This window comes from Mauremys reevesii, linkage group 9 (assembly GCF_016161935.1).
Source record: "Mauremys reevesii isolate NIE-2019 linkage group 9, ASM1616193v1, whole genome shotgun sequence".
Classification (NCBI taxonomy): Eukaryota; Metazoa; Chordata; order Testudines; family Geoemydidae; genus Mauremys; species Mauremys reevesii.
In genome coordinates, this window is record NC_052631.1 from 6,547,348 (window position 1) to 6,573,673 (window position 26,326).

Sequence of the window (26,326 nt, forward strand, 5' to 3'; positions counted from 1 at the left end):
GGGCTTGTCAGTAATCCCTTGCAATACAAACAAACCTCCACTTAATGTCTGCCAATAAAATGCCTACAGATTCCCTACATGGGAGTGACTGATTTTTAAAAAAGTAAAACAGTGGCAGTCTTTTAACCCCTTTCCGAAGACCGGTGCCATCTTGTGGGGCTTTTGAAATCACTCATTGCATTATAATCAACTGTTTTAGCACTACACACGAGCAGAACAGGCCATGCTGTCTGGCCTACAACTTGTGCAGCTCTGTGAACTTCAGTAGGAAGTTCTGGCGTGCCGCCTGCGAAGTGCCTTTTCAAGGATCTGTGTATTAACTGCTCCATTATTGTCACCTTGATGCAATACGTTTCAAGAACTGAGCTGCGTTGTGTCAGTGTGGGCAGAACGAGGCGTATTGCAGCTGAGCTGCAGCCCCCGTTCTGAATTCCACTGCTGTGCACCGCACATAAACTAGCATGTAAGGTTCTATCCAATTTCCTTTTCTGTGGTGCTTGAAACACAATGCTGCTAACGAGGATGGTAAACTACTGTGGTCTGAGACACCTAATGTAATTAGGGCTTCTTCCTGGCTCTCAACCACTACCATCTGCTCTAGATTTGTTAAAAAGTGTTGACAACAGGCATCCATATGCATTCATGTGGGCAAGACGTATCCAAAATCTATTCTGATGACTCCATAAAATATGTTTAATGTATGTGTGAAAACCCAATAAACCTCAATTAGAAGCAGTATCTTAGTACACCTCTACCCCGATATAACATGGTCGTGGGGAGCCAAAAATCCCTACCGCGTTATAGGGGAAACACCGTTATATCGGGGTAGCAGCGGCAGGGCTGCAGCGGTGATTTAAAGGGGCTGGGGCTCCCCGCAGCAGCCGGAGCCCCAGGCCCTTTAAATCGCCAGTGAGCCCCGCTGCTGCAGCCCCGGGGTAGCGGTGGCAGGGATCCGGCGGTGATTTAAAGGGCCCGGGGTTCCCCGCAGCAGCCAGAGCCCCAGACCCTTTAAAGCGCTGCCGGAGCCCCGCTGCTACTGCGCTATATGCGAACCCGTGTTATAGCGGGTCGTGTTATAGCGGGGTAGAGGCGTAGTACTAGTAGAGGTGGTATTAAAGTGCACTTTATACCAGTTGAAAAGAACCAAATGTCACAAGAATCAAAATTGCATACTCCATAACACACTGCAGCAGCCGCCTCAGCTGCCTTCCAAGGGTCAGGGATGGTGAATAGTGTCCAGAAGATAAAATAGCAGGGGAAGTCAGCACCAGCTGTTATTGGCAGTGCCTGTTCTTACACCTTGCCATGAACATGGCCAGCCTGTGTTCAGACACAGGCTGGTTGATCTCCTGTGGCTGTATCGTACTGGATCCGACAGAACTCGGCAAGATTTGGCTTCTGCTTTTGTCAGTCAGGCAGGAAAAGTGAGATTTTGGTTGAATGTTTAAATTTCAGGCAGCAAAACAGAAATCTGGTCCATGCTGCTTCCTGTGAGGGACAATACAATATTTTAGAGAGAAATGGCAGGAAAATTCGGAGAGAGATCTTATATAAACGTCACGATCAGGAGTGGATCTGTTGTGCAATATAGTATAATATTGTTGTTCATCGGGTGGTTGATTCCAAAGCAAACCATTATCCAAACATCATTTGGAACCTACCCAGTTTATATGGCACATTTGTTGAAGTTCTCTCTACTCTCCCTATCCATTTGGTGACTGTTCTGACATCTGTCTGAAATAGGATCTCTGGTTAGGAGCTTATCTGCTCTTCCTGCTTCCCGCTCCAACCCTGAAGGTACAATACTGCGGTTATTTCAACAACAAGGAAACTATGATGTCACAATTCCACTGCTATATGGGATTGTTTTCAGGTGGGAATTAGCAACAGGAACAGATGAACTTCTAAAAATCAAGAGCCTACTTTCAAGCAAATCTCCCTGGTAATAATAAAGGAGGGTGGATACAAATACAGGATAGAAACAGACTTGCTTGTCAGTGGTAAACTTTCCATCTTGATCAACTGCTCTTTAGCGCCACTGGGCTTCCCATTCTGTATCTGTATTTTCAAGATTAGCTAATCCCAGGACAGCTAACACTCTCCAGGCTAAAATTGGTCTCAGATTTTGAGACCTGAAGAAAATTCCTGGCCTCTGTCAAATTTGCCAAACTAGTGGGTTTGTGGGATTTTGCCCTTGACTCCTCCTATTTAATCCTTCATTAACGTACTGAAAAACATCTAGATGTGTGGCTGTGCCCACTGCATACCACCTATTTCGTCTCATTGTTTCCTTGTGTTCCTCCATCTGCTGTCTCTTGTGTTATACTCTGATTGTCAGCTCCTTGGGGCAGGGCCATCTTTGTGTTCTGTTTTTATACAGCACCTGACACAATGGAGGCTTGATTCATGACTGGGGCTGCTAGGAGGTGTGGTGGTGGTTATAATAATACTAATACTAATGAAGCGTTATATGATACAGCTTAGTTCTGGAACTAAATACCATTGTAACTGTAGTTGATTGATTGCATTTGTTCCCTTCTTTAAAGCAAAGCTTGCCTGAAAAAGCAACCTTGAAAACATGTAGAGTCCAGTTTTCCAAACATGCAGTGCAAACTGCACATCCAGTTACTACAAATGTGCATGCAAATGGCCAGTTAGACTTTTAACCATCTGATTGCACTGATACCAGTATACATGTGCAGTAATGGTTCATGAAAATTAGGTATGCGGTTGTACGCCTGCTTTTGAAAACCAGCATCACTTTTAGTTCTCAACCTTTTTCATACCGTGACCCCATGGTTCAATAGGAGAGTCCTGGTACCTACTTCAGACTAGCCATAAAATAAAGGAAGATGGTGTCAACACCCTGTTTGAGGAATGCCCCCCAATGGGATCCAATTCCCTGGTTGAGAATCCATGATCTAACTACAAGGTAAAGGAAATTCTCAGCTAGGTCCATTCATTAATTTAGTCTACAAGTTGCATAATGAGTTCCCAGCTTTGCCCAAATCAGGGGTGATTCATTCAGATAAAAATGTAACTTTGCATGTTCGTACCTGAATTCTCTTTGCTGCACCTTCCATATTAAGGAGGAAGCCAGCTATAGGTTACCTTGTAAAATCCAGGATTTTATCCACCTCTGCTGTGGGAGAAGCATTGCTTTTACTAGGAATTCCTTTTCTGTTTTTTGTCCCGTCCTCTACATTTTTTAATGTAGATGTATGTGGATGGAATTATTTCACCTACCGATAGACATAATTAGTACCTAAGTGCCTAAATCATTAACAGTTTTGGATCTTACAGTGGTGAGAACCAGGTTTGATAAGGGTCTTGTTTTAATGCAGCTGTTACCAATAGCTAGAGATTAGAATATTGACAAGAACAGGGAGATAATAAAACATTTAAATGCCATGCTAGGAGAGTGTTCCCTAATTTACAGAGGGTTTGTGTGGATGAATGAAATTAGAAGTTCAGTTCCAATAAAGGAAATTCAGCCTTGTACAACACTCATTTCACTACTTTGAGCAAAATCTTTCTGGGTGCTTGAGGACCCCTTTGTTTGCCTAATTAAAACCTGAACTGTTTATTTTTCTTTAACCTGCTAGTTGTTTTTGTATTTTTCATTAACCTGCTTGCCTTTTGCCCATGGCATAGTGTTTAAAGAGATCCTGCCGCATCTTAGTTACCTTACAGGAAACCTCCGTGGCTTTTGATAGGGAGTTTTTTGGCCCAGTGATTTAAACAGACAAACAAAGAAAACAAAACAACGCCCCCACACACCACAAACAGAGGGGAATGAGACGCTTTAAAAAAAAAATGTTTAAAGTTTCTTGGTTTTCATCAAAAAGAAAACCTTTTCCCCATAGTGATCTGACATTGTCTGCTGTTAAAGAATGGACTTTGGAAATAATGTGCGTGACATTGAAAAATAGCACTAATTTACTGTTAGAGCTTTTTTAAGCACTGAGATATAGACTTTTCTGAGTAGTCGTTACTCGTCCATCATAGGGGGCAAGAGACCAGCATTTTCCCTTGGGTATCATTTCTGATTTCTCTGACAGTGGCAGAAGAATGAAGTTTCTTTATATTAACAACATGGCATCCAGAAGGGTTGGGAACTTTTACACGAGCCCCAATGTGTTTTGCATAACAGCGCAGAGTCTTGGCATTCAAATTCCTGGGTTCAGTGTTCCCAAAACACAGTCAGTGTGTAGAAGGGGAAGGAGGCCTGCTAGAAACAGACCAGCCTGGCAGCAGATCTCACTGTGTGTCAGTGACCAAGTAAAAGTAGCACCCTACAACTCAGAATGAGTGTTAAACTGAACTTACTAGAACACAGTGGAGCAGAGATCGGACAGAATAGCTTTTAAAATAGGAGGATAGCTAATTCCGTAAGTTCTGTTAATTGTAATAATTTCTCTAAAATACACACACACACACACACACACACACACACACACACACACCCTCTCTACATCATCAGCTACACTTCTGAGAACTTTAAATCACCAGACATTACCCTCTAGTTGCTGAAGACTTAGAAAAATATGTCTCAGTGTTCAGGACACGGCCTCGTTTAATAGGAAATAGACCTAGATGCCCAGTGAGGTGCAGTTCTCCAGTCTGTTGAGTTATGCTGCATGTGCGCATGTTGGTGCACTAAGGAGGTAAATAGTAGGAGTGTAAGGAGGGGGGTGAATCAGCTTCTTCAATGGAAAATCCTTCCCCGGTTTATGCCCTCCTCTGGCAATGCCCTGGTTCACTCTGCCTTACCGAGAGCTGGCATTCCTCCTGGGATACTCCCACTTGCCAAAGCTACCTCCTCCTTGAATGGCCCTGTTGCTCCAATGGAGGATGTGAGATTGCTGCTTGAGCCGAGCCAGAATTAAAATGCTCCACTCGTCCTCTAAGCACTTCTGCTTAGTTTTACCCTCAACCTTCTTCTCCAAACTTCTCATCGCCCCATCACACTTTGAGTCTGATTCCCTGTCCCGGAGCCCGTTCCCCGTTGTCCTGTCACATTCTCATCACTCTGAGCAGCTTTGCAACGTTGGTACCACGCCGCATCCAAAAATGTGGCTCTTTTCCTTTCTGTCCTAACGAATAATTTAAGATTAAATTCTAGAGACATTTTATTAAATAGTTTAAAAATATGGGTAGTTTCTGTTTGAATTTTTTTTAATTGATTTCATATGCGCTTACTGGCAATGTTTCTTTGTTGGATCAGAAAGATTGTGGAAACTCACAGATTAGTCCTTGCGATTCTTTGGGCTGAACCCTGGCCTGAATAATGGGTTTAAGACCCATTGAAATTAGAGGGATGGAGATTGGTAGGTCTGGACCAACAGGGGCCAAAGTACATACAGCCCATGTACTTCATAGAATATCAGGGTTGGAAGGGACCTCAGGTGGTATCTAGTCCAGCCCCCTGCTCAAAGCAGGACCAATCTCCAGACAGATTTTTGCCCCAGATCTCTATATGGCCCCTCAAGGATTGAACTCACAACCCTGGGTTTAGCAGGACAATGCTCAAACCACTGAGCTATCTCTCCCCCCTTCTACAGTGTAGCCTACAAAGATTTGTTTGACATGGAGGTCCCAGCAGACAGTCCCCTGTCTTGATCCAAGCAGGACTATTAACCTCAGGGCACAGCTTATGTTCTCTCTCGGCCACACCCCTGTAATGAAGGGTGGCTGCAATCTGCTGCATATTAGATGTGACCCTCCAGCTTCTGGTAGGTTTCCAATTAGACTGTCACCTGGGCAAAGTTTAGGTGCCCGTGTTCGGGGTTCTACCTACCAATCTGAGCACAAGCCCCTTCTCTGTTTAACTGGATCTTTTTTATTTTTAACATGAGGAAAAAAGGCATAAGCTGGTGTGAAGGATGGCAGGATCCTCCTCTTGTAGTTAAAGACTTTGTTTACATTTTCTGATTTTGCAGATCCTTGATGAATGGTTCGGGCGAACGGTTATCTGTTCCTGCGTCAAGCTGAGCTATGACCATGCACAGAGTATGATTGAAAACCCCAGCAAGGTTTTTGGGCCAGAAGAACTGCCTCCAGTCTCTCCCCAGCACCCAGTCGATGAAATTCACCAAGCTGTCCTGAACCTCCACCGAATCGCCAAGCATCTGCGCAAACAGCGCTTCATTGATGGAGCTCTTCGTTTAGACCAGGTCAGTAACCTCGTGCTTCACGCTGTCCTGAGGCTATTCACCCCTCCTCTCAGCCCTTACCTGAGCAAACCCAAGCTGGACTCCTTTGGTCTCTTGATTGGTCTAAAGCAGCGGTTCCCAAACTTGTTCTGCCGCTTGTGCAGGGAAAAGCCCCTGGCGGGCCGGGCCGGTTTGTTTAGCTGCTGCGTCCGCAGGTCCGGCCGATCGCGGCTCCCAGTGGCTGCGGTTCGCTGCTCCAGGCCAATGGGAGCTGCTGGAAGCGGCGACCATTAAGTCCCTCGGCCCACGCTGCTTCCAGCAGCTCCCATTGGCCTGGAGCAGCGAACCACGGCCAGTGAGAGCCGCGATCGGCCGGACCTGCGGACGTGGCAGGTACACAAACCAGCCTGGCTCCCCAGGGGCTTTCCCTGCACAAGCAGCAGAACAAGTTTGGGAACCGCTGGTCTGAAGACTCAAAGGGAAAATCAGACTTGAATAAAAATGTAGGATTTTGTGGCAAAGTTGTTGGGGGTTTTTGTTGTTTTTAAATATAATTTCTCCAAGCTGTACAGATACAGGACACCTAATAACACAGGAAACCAAAGGAAAATAGATGGGTTGAAATCTACTAGACAAAATAGATAAGGGAAGAGTGATCGCTCTTACGGAATTCTTCACTGACTGTCATGGCACTCTCATGGATACAAATCTTATAAATGGAAATAAATGCTGATGATGTAATAACTTTATCAAGGCATTTAGGTGCACGAAGCACATATTTCACTACGAAAAGGGTCATCTCCAAAGCATCATTTCCTGTGCTGTATTGTTTTTGGAATAATCATATTTTCCAGCAGCACTCATCAGTTCTCAGGGCAGGGAAAAGAATTAAAACGTTATCTAAGACCGTTTAATTGTGTGTACACTGGATGCGTTTCAATAAAAGAGACGTAAATGACGTGGTTTCTTATCTGTGACAATGTAAGTGGGGCTATATCAGTTGTGTTGCATGTGTATTCTATTTTGCAAGGAGAAACAGGTATTTCGGACTCCAGCTAAAAGCTCCTTTTTACTTCATTGGTCAACAGCAATAGAGCTACCTCTCCTGTGAAACTACAGGAGGTTGCTATACTTCTGAGAACAGAGGGGTCGATCAGGCTGGCAGACAAAGTTCCTTAATCTTAATGAAAGCTCCATTGTTTTATATCATTAAAATGAGACTAGAAATGTTGTCTGAAAAATAATCTCCCTGCCCGCCCTGAACAGCCTCATGTGGAAAGTTCATTTTTAACCTTCTCTTTTGGGACAGATGCTTAAATATTTGAGGCTTGTCATTCAATAGATAATAGTGTGGTTTTGTTAGGCTCACAAGTGAAAGCATTTCTTACCCTCTGAACACCAGGGAATCTACTGTAAAGAGCAATCCTGCATTGGAAGGCAGATGGACTAGATAATCTAATAGATGTTAGAGGTGGAAAAGATCTGTGATTACTGTGTGCTCTGACTGCCTTGGGATAGCACATGAAATATGCACCAGCTATGTCACGTAGATTCTGTTCTTGCAATGTTGTGCTGAATGGAAACCGCGTGTGCCTGCACCTCTGAGGCTGGTTTTATGACGGTGCAGCTGCTAAAGCAGCTTCATCGCATTTTAAATGGAACGGTTTAGCCGGGGGAAGGAGATTCTGTCCAGTGGTAACCTTGTGAAAAATGAGTGGCATCTAGTTTTGTTCAGGCCTGTAAAACAGAGCCCAGTTAAAAAGCTGTTGCACTAGACGGCCACCGCTGGAGAGATGTGATCCAAACCTGCTTTAGGGCACAGGAGAGAATCAGTTTGACCTAATCAGTACCTAGTGGGCATTTCTATCCCCAAACTGCATTATTTTCTCCTGGGGGGGGGCTTTCTCTGCTCCAGAGAATCTCTGCCTTCCCCACAGCAGGGGCATAGCAGAGTAATGGACAGTAAGAGTGAGACGGATTTAGTCAAGAAGACGTTTGCACCATACCTCCCCTTTCTACATATGCCAGTGATCACCACTTGGTGATGAACTCTACACTCACAAATGAAATTAAAAATCCAGACCTGTGCAGAAAGCTGTTGCCGTGGCGTGTGAAGCTGAAGGTGAAGGGGTGTGTGTATTGTGCAGGACAAAGTGAATTCACGTAGCTTTTCATATAACCAAATTATAGTCCCTTTGCCTTTGTTCACATGACTTCCTTTTGCTACATTGGTGGTGTTCTGTAGATCTGTTCTCTGTATCTGAGCAAGCAAGGGTGGGCCCTAACAGGACGCACACCTTTCTAGTCACAGGCCCTCTCACTGATTTCCTGTTGAGTAATGTAAATCCCAAACAATGGGAGACAAACCACAACAGAGGAAACCAAGAGCAATTAATGATCAGATTAAAGGAAACAATAATCACATAGCAGGAGGGAGTCGGGAGGGGAGGCACCCAGAAAGCTAGGGTTGCATTGCCAGGGGCTGTAAGGAGACAGAATACTTTTGCTCTCTTTGTTCCAAGGGATTTTTGAGCCCTCGTGCTAAGTTCCATTTGGGTTCTGCCTTATGTTAGCTTAGGACCTCATGATTCTTTGCCAGTTCTGCTAATGACATTTATCACTGTGACAGGCTGTCATCATTCCTGTTAACAGTTATGAGGAGGCATTGTGGTCTCTTGCCTAGTCAAGAAACTGTGAACCAGAGCTTCAGCTCTGCCACTGCTTCATTGTGACCTTGGGTTTGGTTTTCACATAGGGTTGCCAACTTTGTAATATTTAAAAACTGGACACTCCAGCAGGAGTGCCGGAACCTCCCCTGCCCTGCCTCTCCCCCCGCCCCCCAAAAGGCCCTGTCTCTTCCCCCAAGACCCAACCCTCATTCGCTCCTCTTCTCCCCCTCACCATCACTTGCTGCTTCCCTCATCTGCCCCAGACCTGGGTTGGGAGGGACTTGTCTGCGGAACTGGGGCTGGGAGCTGCAGCCGCCCGACGCAGGTAGGAGGCGGCACCGGCTGAGTAGGGGTTGGCGTGGGTGATGGCTCAGTGCCTCCCTCACCCACAGTAACCAGACATCGTGTGTCTGGTCAGTAGTACTGACCGGACACTGCCAGGTTCCCTTTTCAACCGGATTTTCCAGTCAAAAACTGGACACGTGGACACCCTATTTTCACATCTGTCTCAGTTTACTCCTCTGTAAAATGGGAATAATATGTAACTACCTCACAGCGTTGTTGAAACTCAATATTTATTCCCCTACCAAAAACTTAGTTAACTCAACTAAGGGTGCTCCTGAATATTTCCTGCCCACAACATAAACTCTAAACAGTATCGAAAAGTCAGCTGCCGTCTCCTGTCAGCCCATGCTGTCAAGCTCCATTGCCCAATGGTTAAATTTTCAAGCAGACGCCATCATGCCTTCCCCCAGGCCACCCCTCACACTTGGGAATAGATCCCTGCAAACATCCACAACACCAAATTCATTATCCTCCTGCAAAACACTCCTTAAAACTCCCCTTTGCTGTGAGACTACAGAAAACTGACAATGGTGAGGCCGCTGGTGTGCTGAGAACACTGCCAGTCGCATTGATGTTGTTTCCTTGTCTTCCCTGACTGTCTGTGTTCATCTACTGCGTCTTGTACTTAGTCCCTGTCCCAAAGAGCTTACAGTGTATCTTTTTGTTCTGTGTTCGTTCAGCACCTAGCACAGTGGGGTCCTGATCCATGACAGGGACTTCTAGGCACTATGATAATATAAAGAATAGTAGTTTGAATTTCCAGGTATTCATCACCACCATCACAGCCCTCAGTATCTGCAGTACCGAGTTGGATGGTTTATTGTGACATTAATAATTCCTATTTGAAATTGGCGGACATATTTTTATGATCTGGTGTAAGAACAGTGTCTGTTCATGCAGTGTTGTTTTAATGAGACTTTACATGGAATTATTTTGCTCAGAAGAGGAAGACTGTCATTTGGATCTGTCTTATATAGTCTGCTGCTGGGTGGTATAGAAATACCCAAGAAAGATTAGATGGGTAAGAGAGATACTCAGGTGATGGTGAATTGGTAAAGTATCTTTGATTTTGTGGATTGTAGATTGACCTTTTAAACAACATCTGTGTGACTAAGAGTAAGATATGAATGTGTTTTTGTGCGAATGAGAAAGGGAGTGGTGATGAATGGATGAAGTTCATTTTGTAGCTATTGTGTGTTTTGTTTCAGGGGCAGAGTTAAGGTTGTTTAGCTGCTGGTCACTGAGAATATTTGTTAAATGAATGAGTATAGTGTTAAGGTTGGTGACTTAGCGCTTTGTTTAGAATTTCCTTTGTTCTGTGATTCAATAGGATGCCACGCTCCCACCAACTAAAAAGCTCAGGGCACTCGCTGGTGAAAGTTGTGTCAATTAAAGGTTTCTGTGCCTGGTGTACAAAATTTTCCCACTGCAGATATGATTCTTTCACTTGATTTCTGGTCATATCAGATTGGTCTCCAGCCAAGAGTGGTAATGTTACCTCTGTATTTGGCACTGCTGATGTTGGTAAATTGGAGAGGATTCAGAGAAGAGCCACAAGAATGGCTACAGAATTGGAAAACCTGCCTTACAGCGAAAGACTCAAGGAGCTCGATCTATTTAACTTATCAAAGAGACGATTAAGGAGTGACTTGATGACAGTCTACAAACACCTACATGGAGAACAGAAACTTGATGATACAGGGATCTTCAATCTGTCAGACCGAGGCATAGCAAGATCTCAATGGTTGGAAGCTGAAGCTAGAGAAAATCAGACTTGAAATAAGGGGGTGGATTCTCTAGCACTGGAAATTTTAAAACCAAGACTGATTGCTTTACTAAAAGACACGCTCTAGTTCAAACAGGATTTAATGCAGGGAAATCCTATGACCTGTGTGATGCAGGAGGTTGGACAATGGTCCCGTCTGGTTTTATAGTTCATGCAATATATGTATCTATGAATCCTTACTGCCCACCTCCAGCCTTGGTTCCCCAGCCACTCCTCGTTCCTGTTCTGCAGCCCTGCTCCCTAATTCCAGCCCACATCCAGGACCCTCTACTAGCCATGGCTATCCAATGTCCAGCCAGTGCTCTTCCCCAGGCCACTTTCTCCCTTTGCTAAGGTCTGCAGGAGGGGAACCCTGCTCCGTGGGACCTTAGAAGGTCTGTTAGCTTCCCTCACAGCTTGCAGCAGCTATAGGACAGCCTACGCTTTCCCCCACATCCTCTTCAGTTCAGGTCTCCTCCATAACCCACTCAGCCCTTCCGTCTGCAATTCCTCATAGCTCCAGAATACAGTGAAGTGCTTAGTGTTTAAAGTCGTCGTCTTATTTTTATTTGTACTAAATGCATAGCAATGGGAGCTTTCATCATTGGGTCATTAAAACTTCAATTGCTAAGAAGCTCATGGGTCCATAATCACAGAGATTTTAATGTATTTTCTTTCATTTGGAACTGGAACACTTAGAATCATAGAATCATAGACTTTAAGGTCAGAAGGGACCATTATGATCATCTAGTCTGACCTCCTGCACAACGCAGGCCACAGAATCTCACCCATCCACTCGTGTATCAAATCTGTGTCTGAGCCATTGAAGTCCTCAAACATGGTTTAAAGACTTCAAGGTGCAGAGAATCTTCCAACAAGTGACCTGTGCCCCACACTGCAGAGGAATGCGAAAAAGATGGGCAATAAATAGGTGCCTTAGAAATACCAGACAGAGAGGTGGGAGGGGGAAAGACTCTATTAATAAAAAGAATTGAAAGATGGTAATGTAACTCATACAAATCACCCTGGGTTTATGGACAATAGAGCTGTCAAACTAACTTGGTATCCTTTTTTGTTGAGTTTACAAGTGGGGTTGATAAAGGTAATAGTGTTGACCCAATATACTTAGACTGCTTTAAGGCATTTTGACTTGGTACCACATGACATTTTGACAAAAAAACTAGAATAATATACAATGAACATGGCCCACATTAAATGAAGTAAAACCTGGCTAACTGATAGTCTCAAAGTGTCATTGTAAACAGAGACTCATGATCGAGTGGGTGTATTTCCTGTGGGGTCCCACAGAGATTAGTTCTTAGCCCAACTCCCTTTTACATTTTTATCAGTGACCTGGAAAAACAAAACAAAATTATCACTGGTAAAATTTGCAGATGACACAGAAATTTGGAGAGTGGTAAATAATAAAGAGGACAAGTCACTGATTCAGAGCAATCCGGATTGCTTGGGAAATGGGGCGCAAGCAACCCGTATGCATTTTAAGATGGCTAATGTAAATGTAGGAACAAGGAATATAGGCGATACTTGCAGGGCAGGGGATTCTACCTAGGAAACAGCGACTCTGAAAAAGATTTGGCATTTGTGGTGGATAATCAGCTGAACATGAGCTCCCCCGGGCCAAAAGAGCTAATTGTGTTCCTGGGATACATAAACAGAGGAACCTCGAGTAGGAGTAGGGAGGGTATTTTACTTCTGTATTTAACAATGGTGAGACTGCTGCTGGAACACTGTGTCCAGTTCTAGTGCCCACAATTCAAGAAGGATTTTGATAAATTGGAGATTGTACAGAGAAAAGCCATGAGAATGATTAAAAAACCTGCCTTATAGTTATAGACTCAAAGAGCTCAATCTATTCAGCTTAACAAAGAGAAGGTTAAGGGGTGAATTGATCACAGTCCATAAATATCTACAGGGGGAACAAATATTTAATCAGGGCTCTTCAGTCTAGCAGAGAAAGGCATAATATGATCCAATAGCTAGAAGCTGAAGCTAGACAAATTCAGACTGGAAATAAGGTATACATGTTTAACAGTGAGAGTAATTAACCATCGGAACAATTTAGTGGTGGATTCTCCATCACTGACCATTTTAAAATCGAGTTTGGATGTTCTTCTAAAAGATCTGCTCTAGGAATTATTCAGGGGAAGTTCTGTAGCCCATGTTATACAGGAGGTCAGACTGTCAGTGTTTCTCAGTCTTTTTGATACCAGGGCCTGGCTTGCTGCCTTCCTAAACTGTGTCAGGGAAATATGAGGGACCCATGCCGGTCCACAGACTGGTCGTTGAAAAGCACTAGATTCGATTATCGTCATGATCCCTTCTGGCCTTGGAATCAGATCATGTTATTTAGAAGGTTTATAGCTGGTGAGAGTCTATATGATTCTGGGATGCGGGGTGGGGTGTGTGGGGGGTGATCCTCTAGGGTGTTTTAATATATGTTGATTGAATGATGATTTTGAGTGGAGAGTCCCAGAATCCAAGTGTGAAGAGGCTTTCCCCCTCCCAGGGTTCTAACCAAGGCCTTCCAGGGTCTGAGTAGAACTGACGTTCTCACACGGGTACCTTCACTCTGGGTTGTCATGTTCCCCTTAACAGCCCTTTTGTGTCAGGACGGCTTCTCATCACATGAAGCAGGTGGTGAAGTCGACTAGCTACCTCTTAAGGGAAGGTGGTGAGAGTTCGTAATGCCAGAAAGCGGGCTATGTTATGTCATGCCGGGAGCCACCAATGCCTGAATTTCTAGGAGAGTAATGAATTGAAATAGCTTTCCCATGTATTGATGTTCTGGAGAGAGTTTGCCTTCAGTAAACATGAAAACTTGTTAATTATTTCTTTATTCTCTATAAAATAACTGTTCTAACTACTTACCGGTCATTTACAAACAATTTGCTTATAAACCAACACAACTTAAGCCTAATGATAACTTGTACTAATGCAGCTAATTTTTTATTTTATTAAAATTCACCTTGTGCCTGAAAACCCGGCTGATAGAAAACACCATGTTCTGTGTGTTAATTTAGACATATTGTTTTTCTAATACTAATACGTAGCACTTACCTAGCCTTTGTGATCCTTCAGCCTCAAAGTGCATTACAAAGGTGGGGTTCGCTCTCCCCATTTTACAGATCAGGAAACACGGCCCAGAAAGGAGAAGTCACAGAGTGAGTCAAAGGCAGAGTGGGCAAGAGAACGCTTCCTTGAGTCTCAATCCAATCGCCAGTGCCTCATGCTACAGTTTGTGGTTCTCTTCCCTCTCATTTCTATTACTGGGAACAGTCCTGGGAAAACCAGTTCTTTCTTTCTTAACACATCATCGTTCCTGCAGTTCATCCCCAGCCCAGTCATGTGGTGTCTGTGACACCATTTCTCCCACAGAGGAGTCTAATATCGCAACCAGAGGGATCTCTGAATGACTTCAGGAGAGAAACAAGCCATAAAAACAGAAGAGGTGCTTACTGTAAATGGCCTTTGTTGTTACAACGCTCCACATGAGTCCTGAGCTCCTGGCGGAGTTGTTGAATTGAGAATAAGGCTGTGAAATGTTCCTCTTTAAAATTCCAGAAGTGCGGCTTCACAGGGACCCCCTTCCTCCTAATCGACTCTGTTCTCTCAGGCTTTGGCCCTGAGCCAGCTTTGGGACTGAGCTAGTTGTCTGGTGTGGTGTAAAAGGCTTTCTTGCTAGAGCAGGGAGTTGATGCACTATGCAGTGTTGCTTTACACTCAGTAACCCACTTTCCTTTTCCTTCCAAATGAATCCAGTATTGCTAGCTCGTCCCAAAGGGACACTCTAGCAATAATCACACTCCTCTTGTGGACATGGCTGTGGATACTTGCCGGCACATCATGGCCAATGCACAGCCTGGAACGTTGCTAATCTCCTACACAGATACATATTGCGTTAGATCAATGATACTCAGACGGAGGCTCACAAGCCACAAGCAGCTCTTTAATGTGTCTCCTGCGGCTCTTTGCAGCAGATGAGGATATTAAAACACTGTGTGATTTAATTATTAGCCAATCAGGATGCTTTTACTATGTTATTAACCAGCTGTAGTTGATAAAATAATAATATTTGTCAATCATTTTGAAGTGAGAAATATATAGTAAATGAAACAATGAATTCACACTACTGTGGCTCTTTTGGGTAATGTTGATCACTCATTGGGCTCCTGAACCCCTGAGGTCCGAGTATCGCTGCTTTATACAAATAGATGGACTGAGTGCTTGCATTAGAGTGCATTCCTTGCTGTATTGCTCTTCGGTGAGGTGGTGGGATCAGCAAATGCTGACTGGAGATGAGCGTGGGACGTTTTTGTCCCTTCCTCCATGTGCAAAAGATGGAGATAATCTCTCAGAGAAAGAGATACTTGACTGGTGAATATAGTAAAGCGCGCGGGGAGGTGATATTGTGGCGTGTGGTCAGAAGGGAGATTGTAGCTTTGGCTGGTTATCTTGAAAGAGGCTCGAGGTGGAAAAGCTGGTTATCTCGCTGGAACAGAAACAAACTGATCCTTGAGCGAGCCTGTTAACAATGTAGATAAAACAAAAGCCTCCAAACTGTGTGTTTGTGTTGAGGTGTGTGTGGGGGGTGAATGGCAGGGTAAAACTCTGATTTTTTTTTTAATGGAGAAACAATCCCTGCTCCAGTGTAGTCCTTTGCCCTCCTATCGGATGTCAAGTGTTTTTCTTGCAGAGCTATGTAAGGACGTCATCCCAAAGTCGTTTGTTGGTTTAGGTTCCGTTTAGCACGTATTTGAGCTGAGACTTGTCAAGGTTTTTTCAGGTATTAATTATAGCTGACGGCATGGCTAATCCATCATTCTCAGGGCATTGTGTCACTGCTTGTTGAGTGATGTAACTTCCAAGGCGATTGGTGTGCCATAGGTGAGAACGGGACAGATCTGTGACAAAGATGGTTTTGCGTCACCTCCCAGTAAATGGCGGGAAAACGAATTGTGTAACGACAAAAGACAGCATTTGGGGAAAGATTAAACATTTCACTTCTGTGATTTTCTAGCCAGGAATTTCACTTCCGAAGTTGGAGTAGTAAAAAAAAAATGCTTCTTTGCACGTCTGTAGCTCCTTCCATCTGCTGCTCTTGGAGTGCTCTGCTGATAACAAGCCTCGGAACTTCCTTCTGAGATGAAGGAGGCTTTTTCCCTCTGGGTAAAATGCTGAGGCACAAAGAAGCTAATGGCCTGATGTGTCAGAGAGCTGAGCACTTGTAGCTCCCTCACCACCTCTGAAATCAGCCCATAAGGGTCTTGCCCAAGGTCACAGTGAGTCAGTGGCAGAGCTCAGAATAGAACCCAGGCCCCTAACAAGCCACTGCCTACGTTATTTCACTGACTGAGCCTGTCTTCAGCTCACCTTGAAACGTGTTTACAGGCCAAATCCGGATCTTGTGGGATTACGGCCTCTCATGGAGATGCCGCAGGTCATTGGGAGCATGCTTTGCTGAGTAGCCTGTTGCTTTTGTCCTGAAAGCACATAGCTGTGGATCTGTCTCTAGCAAGGATTTAGTTTATCTTACTACACCATCCATATCCAGTGATAAGGGAGCACTTGATATCCTGGGAGCTCAATTCAGAGTGCAGATTTCACATGGGTATGTAATTGTTTAAAATGGGCGCGTGAAACATGCCGTGTTGGATCAGATAGTTGTTCCACTTAGTACAGTACTTTGCCTCAAGGATCGGCCAATACCTGATGTCTCAGAAGAAGGGGAACTCGTCCTCCCTGAAATGCACCAACTTGTGCAGTGCTGTATGTAGAGGAGACGGGGTCCTTCCTGATTCCCCCAGAGACTGTCCTTAACCTGAAGCCTGAGATTTTATTACTCCCGAGTTATGAATTTTAGGGATAACGGAATGATCTACCAATTCTGAAAATCTAAGCGCACTATTAGACTATTAGCAGTGAGTTCTCCAGGTTCGATGTATGCTGTTTGGAGCTGTCTCCTTTTGTTTGTTCTGCATTTACTACCAGTTAAGTCAGTTATGGCCCCTTGTTCTTGTATAGCAGGACTTTTCGGAATTAGGCAAAGAGCAGTGAAAAGGTAGTTTCAGCCTGGAGGTGACCAGATGGAGGCATTGTGCAGCCTTTTCCAAAAACGTGCTGGGCACTTCCCAGTCAGGTGGAAGGAGCCACTCGTGTGATACGATTCTGCAGCCTTTTAAGTGGTAATTCCCTTAAGCGAACTTGGTTTGTTCCCATCACAGTGCTGTGAAGTATCAAAGATAAACTCTGTACTCTTGAAAACGATATTACCGTCTTAATGAAACTTAACGGGGAATTTTATGTTTTAACTGATCACCCGCGGAAGCTGGGCTGCGGTGTGGGGACAGACGACTAGATCGCCGCTATCCTCATTTTGCAGACGGGGAAGTTGCAAAGCCGTAACTCGGTCATGGTGATACAGGGACTCTGGTGCCTGAACTCAATAGGTAATAATTGGAGATATATCAATCTCCTAGAACTGGAAGGGACCTCGAAAGGTCATCGAGTCCAGCCCCTGCCTTCACTAGCAGGACCAATTTTTGCCCCAGATCCCTAAGTGGCCTCCTCAAGGATTGAACTCACAACCCTGGGTTTAGCAGGCCAATGCTCAAACCACTGAGCTATCCCTCCCCCCCAATGATGAAATCCTGCTTCCACTGAAGTCAATGGGAGCTTTTCCACTGACTTCAGTGGGGCCAGAATTTCACCCTAGATCTCCCGATTCCTAATGCTGTGCTTTAATCACAACACCATACTTCCTTTGACTGAGACATCTGCACGAATCCAGCCAGCATTTAGCTCCTCGTTATCATGTTGTAGTGGAATCTGGACCACAGTACTGAGAAATGAAATGCTTAAGTGACTAAAATGGGATTTTTAAAATGCAATTTAGTAAATTATTACCCTGTCAGCGATGTATTTTGCAGGTACAGAAGGCAGAATGAAATAAAACAGGGTTTGGCATTAAAGAAAATGAGTCACTTTTTCTGTTGCATCATCTATAAACTTTTTTCCCTTTTCATGTATGTATGGTTGAAATTACTTGGAGGTTTTGAATTTTCACTTCAACTCTCTGCTTTTTATTATTTTCAAACACTGCTGAAAGTGACTGTAGACAGAACTGTCTTCACATTGCCTGGTGTTTCATTATACACTGAGCAGTATGTAGCTAACGAAGCTAATTGGCGATTGTTTCTCGACTAGGAGGTGAGTTTGTTGTGGGACAGGTTCCTCCGACCAGCAATGGAGCAGTTGAACAGAGATCATTCTGAGGAGCTGGGTTTGAAGTTTTTGTGCCCTAAGGTGATACATTTTGAAGTCCTTGGATAAGCATTCTTCTGTGTTTATTGAAATCAAAATAAACAAACAATCACATGGTACAATTACACACCTGCTGAGCTGGCACATGGGGGGGGGGCTTTTTTCTTTGTTTTTTGTTTTAAGGAGACTTATTATCCGTGCATGTCTCTGCCCAGTTTATAGGAGTGGGTGATACGCAAATGCACAACGGAATGCAACGCTTCAGGGTACCGAGCTAACTTTTCTTTTGCCATTATTCTGTCTGTTCCCTGTTCAGTCTATTGCGAGTGGTCAGGTTCTCCACATTGTAGAAAAGATTTTGATTAATAGGAAGGTGTTTTCAGTGTTATTTCTATTTAAGCTCTACCATGCCAGTAATGTAGCTTACCATGTTTAGCAGAAGGGTCTGCTGTGGCTGTGTTGTTTGAGGCTACAAACTTTTGTATGTAGAGGTAGAGAATTGCCAATGGTTCACTATGCTCCTTTACAGTAGCGCATGTAGCGCAGTCATGTAATACCCAGCCTGCTGTCCCTGAATGATGGTAAGTCACTAGTGTTTCCTGAGGTCATCATCAGTTAGAGGGAGCTTCTGTTACCACAGTGTCTCTGTGCTTTGTGAAAGCTGGGTAAAATAAACTAACCATGACTGTAAACGCTGAGAGAGTGGCCAGATGACAATACTGTATATAAATGGGATTTCCATCGCTGTCAAGGGTATGCACTAGAGCCAGTTACCTGAAGCAACGGTTTTCAACATGCCAATGCTGACAAGATGATCTATAGGCCGTCTTTTTTTTTTATGACGACGAAATCCAGCTCTGATGTTAAGCTCAAAGAGCTGACCCCAAATACCCACATCCTTCACCTTCGTGAGAAACAGCTACTCCTTGGCATGAACTTGCTGATGTCCCTTCCCACTTACGATTTGAAGCTATTGTCTCATGTAGAACATGAAAGCAAATAAGTGAACTTTTCCTCCTGTCATATGTTCCCCGTGCCCAGAAAGATCCAACGGAGCAACACCGGCTAAACTTACCCCCTTTAATAAAACTGCCAACTGAACCCTACATCTTTTGACTGAATCCTTCCATGTGGTGGATTTCTTGGACTGTTGTTGACTAAGACCCCTGGCAGGCAGTCCTGTGTTTATCCAGGCTGTGATTGTTCAGTAGGTCTGTGGCTGTCTTTTTGCCAGACATAGAGAATTTGCATTTTGCACAAACGGCCACTAGCTTTCAATCTTCTGCAAAATACAGTTTGGAGTAAAGACTTAAGGCAGGCCAAGAACTAGGAGCTATGTACGGGAGATTCCAAAAACCCATTAATGCTGAACCCACCTTCTTTTGTCAGTGTTCCCAATATAAACCTTTGCCTGATTTTCAGACGTGCTGAGCACTGGCAGTTCATGTTGAAATCAGTGTGCTCTGGCCCCTTATTTTTAAGAGGGTAAAAATCTCCCACTAGACTGAGATTGCACGGTGCTTGCTCAGTGTTGCCTATAGTTTTAGGTGCAATGTTCTGTGCTGTATTCATTGATGCTGGAATTTATGGACATGGACATTAAAGGTGGAGGAAAAGGACTTGATCGTAAGAACATAAGACCTTATCAAGCGGTTTCTTACCTTTTCCCCATCACCAATAGGAACCAGGGCAGGTCTGTTACCTACAATGTATTTGTGAGTGTGTTGTCAGTAAATCTTTGTAACTGCAGGGACCCAGACAGAGATGAGCTGTGTGCTCCCTGAGATTATCTCCGTGAGTTTCACCCAAGCAAGGAGCAGCAGCAGGCAGATGTGGAGTATGGGTAGGAAGGTTGCCTTAGGGCCTGCACCTGATTAGTCACTCTCTAGAGTTTTCTACATTGAAAAACAGAGCCTGCAGAGACCTTGCAAGGAGCTCTGCGGTGTGCCCCACAGTACACTGGGGTATAGTTCAGTAGACTAAAGAGCTTCACCTGATTACATACAAGTCGTCATGCAAAATGACTCTCATGATTATCTTTAATCTCATCGTCAGGTATTTCTTTTCATTATCGTCAACAAGATAACCTGCTGGTTATTGCTCTTACTGTAATTGGGTTTTACTTTAAAGAGCTGAAGTGTCACTTGCTAGGAAGAAATCCTGGGGTGTGAGATGCCCCCTAGTGCAGACGTGGTAGCATAGCTCTGCTCTACCATAGCCTGCTCAGTCCCTCTGCTCCATAGGTTAATAGCTCACGTTGCGTGGGTAGATGGCTGTGAAATAACTGAAACTGGTGAATCCTAGCAGGGGCCTTCATTCTTCTGTTTTAAATGGGAAAATCAGCTCGGGCTCAGTTTATGGAAAGCAGCATGAGGGTTGATTAAAAAAAGAAAAAGCCCTTTCGAAAAGCAATTTGCTTCTCCTGTCTGCGAGCAGGGCTTCCAAACGAACTCAGTAAATGCTACAGTACAGTCACCAGGACTGGAAAAAAATCTCAAGTGAAGTAACACGGTGGCTGTGGTAAACATGAACCGAGGCCTTTGGAAGTAGCTAATGGCATCTCCCCAAAGAGTCTCCTTTCTCCTACCGCGGGCTGTGCCAGCAGTGAGCACTTCCAGCCCTGGCTTCTAGTGGAGGAAAGCATCATTTGGCTCCCTTTGGATTTCATTACTCTTCCTTCACTGCCTCCCTCTCCCCCTCCCTCCTCGCAGCAAAAGCCTTTCCAGTTGTAAAGAAGTGAATTAACTCCCAGGCCTTTTGAAGCCCTTCATGTCAGTGATAGATGAGGCAGCTTTCTATAACTTCAAAGAAGCAAATTCTGCTCGTGAATGCAGGCCAGGGGAGTTGAAAAGTCCAAGCGGAATAGGGAGGCACGTGGTGTGAGCCAGCTGTCAAATGGGGCACCCTGGAGACTACCCCTGCTGGTGCCATGGAAAGGCGGGAACAATGCCACTCTCAGTAAATTGAGTATCCTGAATGCCCATTTTTTGTCCTGTTTTCAATGGACTTGGGCACGTCACTTAACATACAGCAGCCATTTGTGCTGGATTCACAGGGCCTGAAAGGCTTTGAGAGGGTGCTCTCTGCCCTGCATAATGGAGATTTAGCACACTGGCATTTGGGAGATCTTGTTTCAGGCGTCCAGAGCTAATCATATTAAAGGTGACCTCTTGGGCAGCGCTTTCCATTGTTGCCATGTGTTTTGTCCAGTGCTTGAGTGATGTTGTGCATTGGAATGTGTTCATGCAGCAGCTAATTTAATCACCAGACTTAACCTCCTCCCCTTTTCTACACTTTCAGAATTTATTAGCTCCCTTCTAACTCTCCGGGCATTGTTTCTGTCTCCTTCATAAGGAGCTTGGGAGATATTGGTTGTATTTACTTTGCAAGGTGTCTTTCAAAAATCAGAAGAGCAAATTAAGGCTGTGTTGGTAGGATCATGTTGGTTCTGTTCTCTTGTGAGTGTTGTCTTGAGTGTCTTTTCATGGAGAAATTAGGGATTGGGCTCAAGGGTTTTAAAAAACCAAACCACTATGAATGGAAACATGACTGAGAAGCTGAACGTCTCCTGTAATTTAATTTTTTAAAATAAATAACTAATTTTGAGAGCTTTGAGGGTCTCTGTAAAGTGTTGTGTTGGCTTCTGCTCCTTAAAACTTAGCCCTTAATAAGGACAACTCCAAATCAAGGACTGACCAGAGGGGAGAAACTATACAGTTCCCCCAAATCCATAAAATTGGCTAGTTGCAAGGCTTGAATAAGGCAAGTTTTCTGTGAAAAAGAGAAGACTCTGTTGCAGCTGGGTTGGTCTACAAAAGTCAGGCATCTGTAGGGAAAGATACTTTTTGGAATCTACAGGGAGGATTATTTCAAAAGACGCATCCAACTAATGTTTTCATCACTGCCCCAATGGACTTTACAGCACGGGGATGTATATTAAAAACAGGAATTTGAAATGTCAATTGTCCTATGACCGTCTTTTTGGGAGTGGGTGGGGGTTAGAGCTGGAAGGGAATGATTAGATTTTATGATGATACATGATCAGGTTGCTAGTGTACTATGTTCCCAAAAGGAGGAAATCTGGTAATTTTCTTACACGTGCCGAAGCAGGCTATTTAGTAAATACCTCGTGCTTTGGTTCAGTTTTTAAATTCCCGTTCTTGTCCTACAGTGTGCTTGTACCCACAAGTCTAAATAGCAGAATAAATCCCCGATGTCTTTGGAACTTAAACCATGGTTTGTACACATCTGAGCTTCCTGATCCTGTGTGTGTTTGTGTTGTGGTTTAGATTTGGTAGAGAGAAGGAATAATGACAAAAGTTCATAGATTTGTGACTGGTTTTAAAAATACTGTTTTATATTTTATGTACTTTCATATCGCAAAAACGCAATACTGCTTGCAAACCATAACCACTGCTACTAACCATAAAACATGTCAAGCCCCTTATATATGTTAAATAACAATGTCAAATAAAGAGTTATAAACAGCCTGCTGTGCACGGATGCTGGAAGAACCTCACGGATCATACCCCACCCACTACAAACCCATGATTGACAATGGCTCTGCAGGTTCAGACATCGTTTTGGCCATATAAAAATACTGCCTTACTTTTTTTTTTATTGCACCTTTTCATACTGAAAGATCCCAGAGCCCCTTTCAAATAAGTACATGCAGACATTGCTTCATTGCTGAAATGCAGCCCCTTGTAGAATGGAACACCGGAGCCAGTCTGGCATCTAGCATACTGTTAGAGCAGTGTCAGCAGGGGGAATTTGACTTAGGACATTGGACCACACCCTGCAATCTTGTGAAAAGTGTTACGTCGTCTGTGATCACGCAGAGAAGACAGGTCCTCACAGTTCATAACAACCCCATACAATAAGGTGCCTGGTATTCAAAATATCGATCTGGGAAGGTTGAAAGGTTGAGTAAGCCATGCTGGAATCTGGACTTTATGGCTCCAGGGACCCTAGACATTTCACACTGTACTCCCCAGTGTCTGTAAAAGAGTGGGATGGAATTTAAACAGAAATTAGTGTGTGTTATAAATAGGGTATTTTTATAAATAGGGAATATTTCCAATTCCAGTTTAATGGTCAGCAAAAAACAATTTAGAAAGGCTGTTTTGATTGTGTTTGTTACTTGGCAGAGCCCTTATCATGTCAGTACAGTACTGTCCGTGTTTTCATGTCTTTATCTCTTGGGTGGAAAGTAATGAGCTTTGATCTGTCTTCAGATGTAACTCCACAAATATCCCTAAGGCATGAGACAGTGCCTGGATTCCAGACTGATCTGTGTGCCTGAGATCTGTGAGCTTCATTAACATCTTAGCAGGGGAAAACAGTTAACATGAACAAACCTAAGAAAATAGGATTTGCCTTATTTGATCAGACCCTAGGTCCATTCATGCCCTGTGTCCTCTCTGCACCAGTGGTTACTAATGGGCACATTAGGGAGAAACAAAAACTGTTCATAATGCCGGGGTTACATTGGGGGCCCGATTTAAACACTTGAATGTATAAAACCTGCCTATCCGTTCATTCTCGGCCCCTGAAAAATACAAATGTCAGTTATAATCGTGTCAAATAATAGGAACAGCAAAGTCCACCCCGCCGCCTTCAGCCACACACAATACACAGAAAAATCGAGACCTGTCCAGCTCCACCCATCACCTGCAAAACCCATAATAGAGGAGCTTTGCACGGGGCTCTTCAGGTGCCTCTCTCCACATAATTTGACATAGATTAAAAGTCAAATCAATCACTCCTATTATGTTTTATCAGTTAGCAGCAACAGTTGCATACGAGATACAGTACAGACCGGCAAGAAGGCTAGTCAGGGAATGCTTTAAACAAAGGCGAGGGGACAGGATGTAAGAAGAGCAAAAGGATCGAGGAGTGAAGTTTGACATGCATCTCGTTAGTGCCAGGCTTTTTTTTTTTTAATGTGGCATTTCCTAGGGATGTTTTTCTCTTATTGTAAAAAGCAACAGAGTCCTGTGGCACCTTATAGACTAACAGACGTATTGGAGCATGAGCTTTTGTGGGAAAGAGAGATCGAAGGACCCCATTTGTGTGGGCTTTTCACACAGCAACTGGAGAGAGGAAAGCTGCTTCACTGCAATTTGTTAAACTAGAAGCATTGGCAGGAGGGCTTGGGACAGGAGCAGAAGCAATACCAGGAAGTGGTTAAAACTCCTTTCAGACAGTGGATTAGATTTCAAGGGTTGCCCCTTTGTCCACGTGTGAATGAATCTCTGTAGCCTGTAACTCCTTGGCTCAGGTCCATAGACACAGGATGTGATGGTGGCACCTGAAATGGCTGAGTGATGCAAAACAAATAAAACCCAAGGCTAATTGTGCTATTTGAGCCCTTTGTAGGCAGAAGTGAGTAGGAAGGAACCTTTCCCCCACTGCAGGTATCAAGGCTTTGAATACAAGTTTGTGAATGAAAAGGAAATGAACTTTTAAAATAAATCAAAAACTTTCTTCTGTGGTTTATTTGTCCTAAGTCACGTCTCTGCATCATAACTGACGGGCTTGGCCTGGGTTTTTTTCTGTAGGATCCTTGTGATTGGGACCTGTCATTTTACAAGCAGCCACTTCTGAATGCCTTTGTCCTGCGAAAAAGTTAGCTTGTTCTAGGTTCCTTTGATTGTTCGGTTTCAACAGTTGCTCATCCCTTCCTGTTCCTGCTTTGTATTGTGGCTGATGGGCTCAGTGTTGCTAAGATGTCAGTGGTGGGTGGCTTTATTTATGTGTGGGGCTGGGAGTAGGAGCGAGGCGTTGCAAATGCCCTCTCCCCCTCCTCCTGTCTGAGGGGCTGGTGGCAGGGACTGGTTCACTGTCCTGCTTCCATCCATGCCTTGCAGGGAGAAGCAGGAAAGCAGGACTGTGAGCACAGAGGCAGAAATAACTGTGCTTCATGTTTCTCTCTGTGAATGTCAACTAGAAATGTAGGCGAATGGGGACAACTGAAAACCATGGGGGTTTGCTTGAAGAGGCAAAAGGGCAAACATGTGAGGTGACCACCCAAGGCCTGCAGAACAGCAAATCTGTACCTAGACGCTGAACTTGGTTAGGGGTGCCCCCTTTCCTTAAAGGCAAAAAGAAGGGCCCCGCACATGCCTAGTAAAGGCCATTGATCTAGCAATGAGCTTTCCTGGCTAGGGTCCTTCGATCACTCTCTTATTAGACACGTTCTGGCTTTCTTACGGGCTTCAGGAGAAAGGCACAAGCTGAGCGAAGCAGAATCTCTGCTAGAGATCACTCTCCTGAAGTTTCTAAGTGCAGTGCGAGTAGGAAAGCGCTCTGGAGAGAGGAGATGCACCGCATTCAACGTAAGTTTCTTTAAGTGAAAACACAGCTGTGAGGTTTACAGACTGCGCTTCTATTAGGGATCGTTCAGTCTGACCGGCCAGCATCACTACAGACTTTCCAGCTCTAATGAATTGAGAAATCCATTCTGAACAAGATTGAGTTTGATGGCCCTGTGTGCAGGCAGATGGATGTATTTTTAAAGGACAAGGTGCCAGAAAGCTCCACAATTACGTTACTGGAGCAAGGCTCATTTTTTGTGGTTTGAAAAGTGGAGTGTCAGGACTTCAGGGCTTTTTTTTCAGGTCAAAACTGAAGCTTGGGCGGGGCATCAAAACCTGCTTGTTCACTAAGTTTGTCTTAAAAAACTCTCTGGAGCTTGTCTTAGAGTGAGAAACCTTTGTTCCTAGAGAGAGGTTCAGTACCAGATCTTGGACTTACTTGATAACAGGGCAATACTGAAGTCACCTCTTTCTTGTCGATAAAAGCAAGGCCCAGGGAGGGACATGCAGCGGCAACGCTGGCAGAATTGATCACGGGCCAAAACGTTCGGGAGACTCTGTTCTGTTCTTTTTCACAGAACCTTCAAATCCGTGACGTTTCTGTGCCTTTCGGACCACGTTCTGCTCCTCAGGCTCTCGCTCTGGAAATCCTGAGCATTCCCACCGATTGCAATGGAGCTGCTTGCAAACTAGGCTCCTACTCAGTGGAACTGAGCGTGGCAGAATCTGCCCCATAAATTGCTCCAGGGCTGGGAAACTTGAAACGTTTGACCTGCTTATTTAAGCTGAATT

The 26,326-nt window shown here is 44.2% G+C and overlaps 1 protein-coding gene across 7 annotated transcripts in view; it reads left to right on the forward strand.

The window, feature by feature from the left end:
* DIS3L2 (DIS3 like 3'-5' exoribonuclease 2) overlaps positions 1–26,326 on the forward strand; it is a 267,821-nt gene that overhangs the window by 174,528 nt on the left and 66,967 nt on the right. For all 7 annotated transcript variants that reach the window (XM_039488736.1, XM_039488735.1, XM_039488731.1 and 4 more), the window contains one exon: positions 5,943–6,176. In XM_039488736.1, the coding sequence (XP_039344670.1) occupies positions 5,943–6,176 (234 nt within the window). The remainder of the gene's footprint in view (positions 1–5,942; positions 6,177–26,326) is intronic.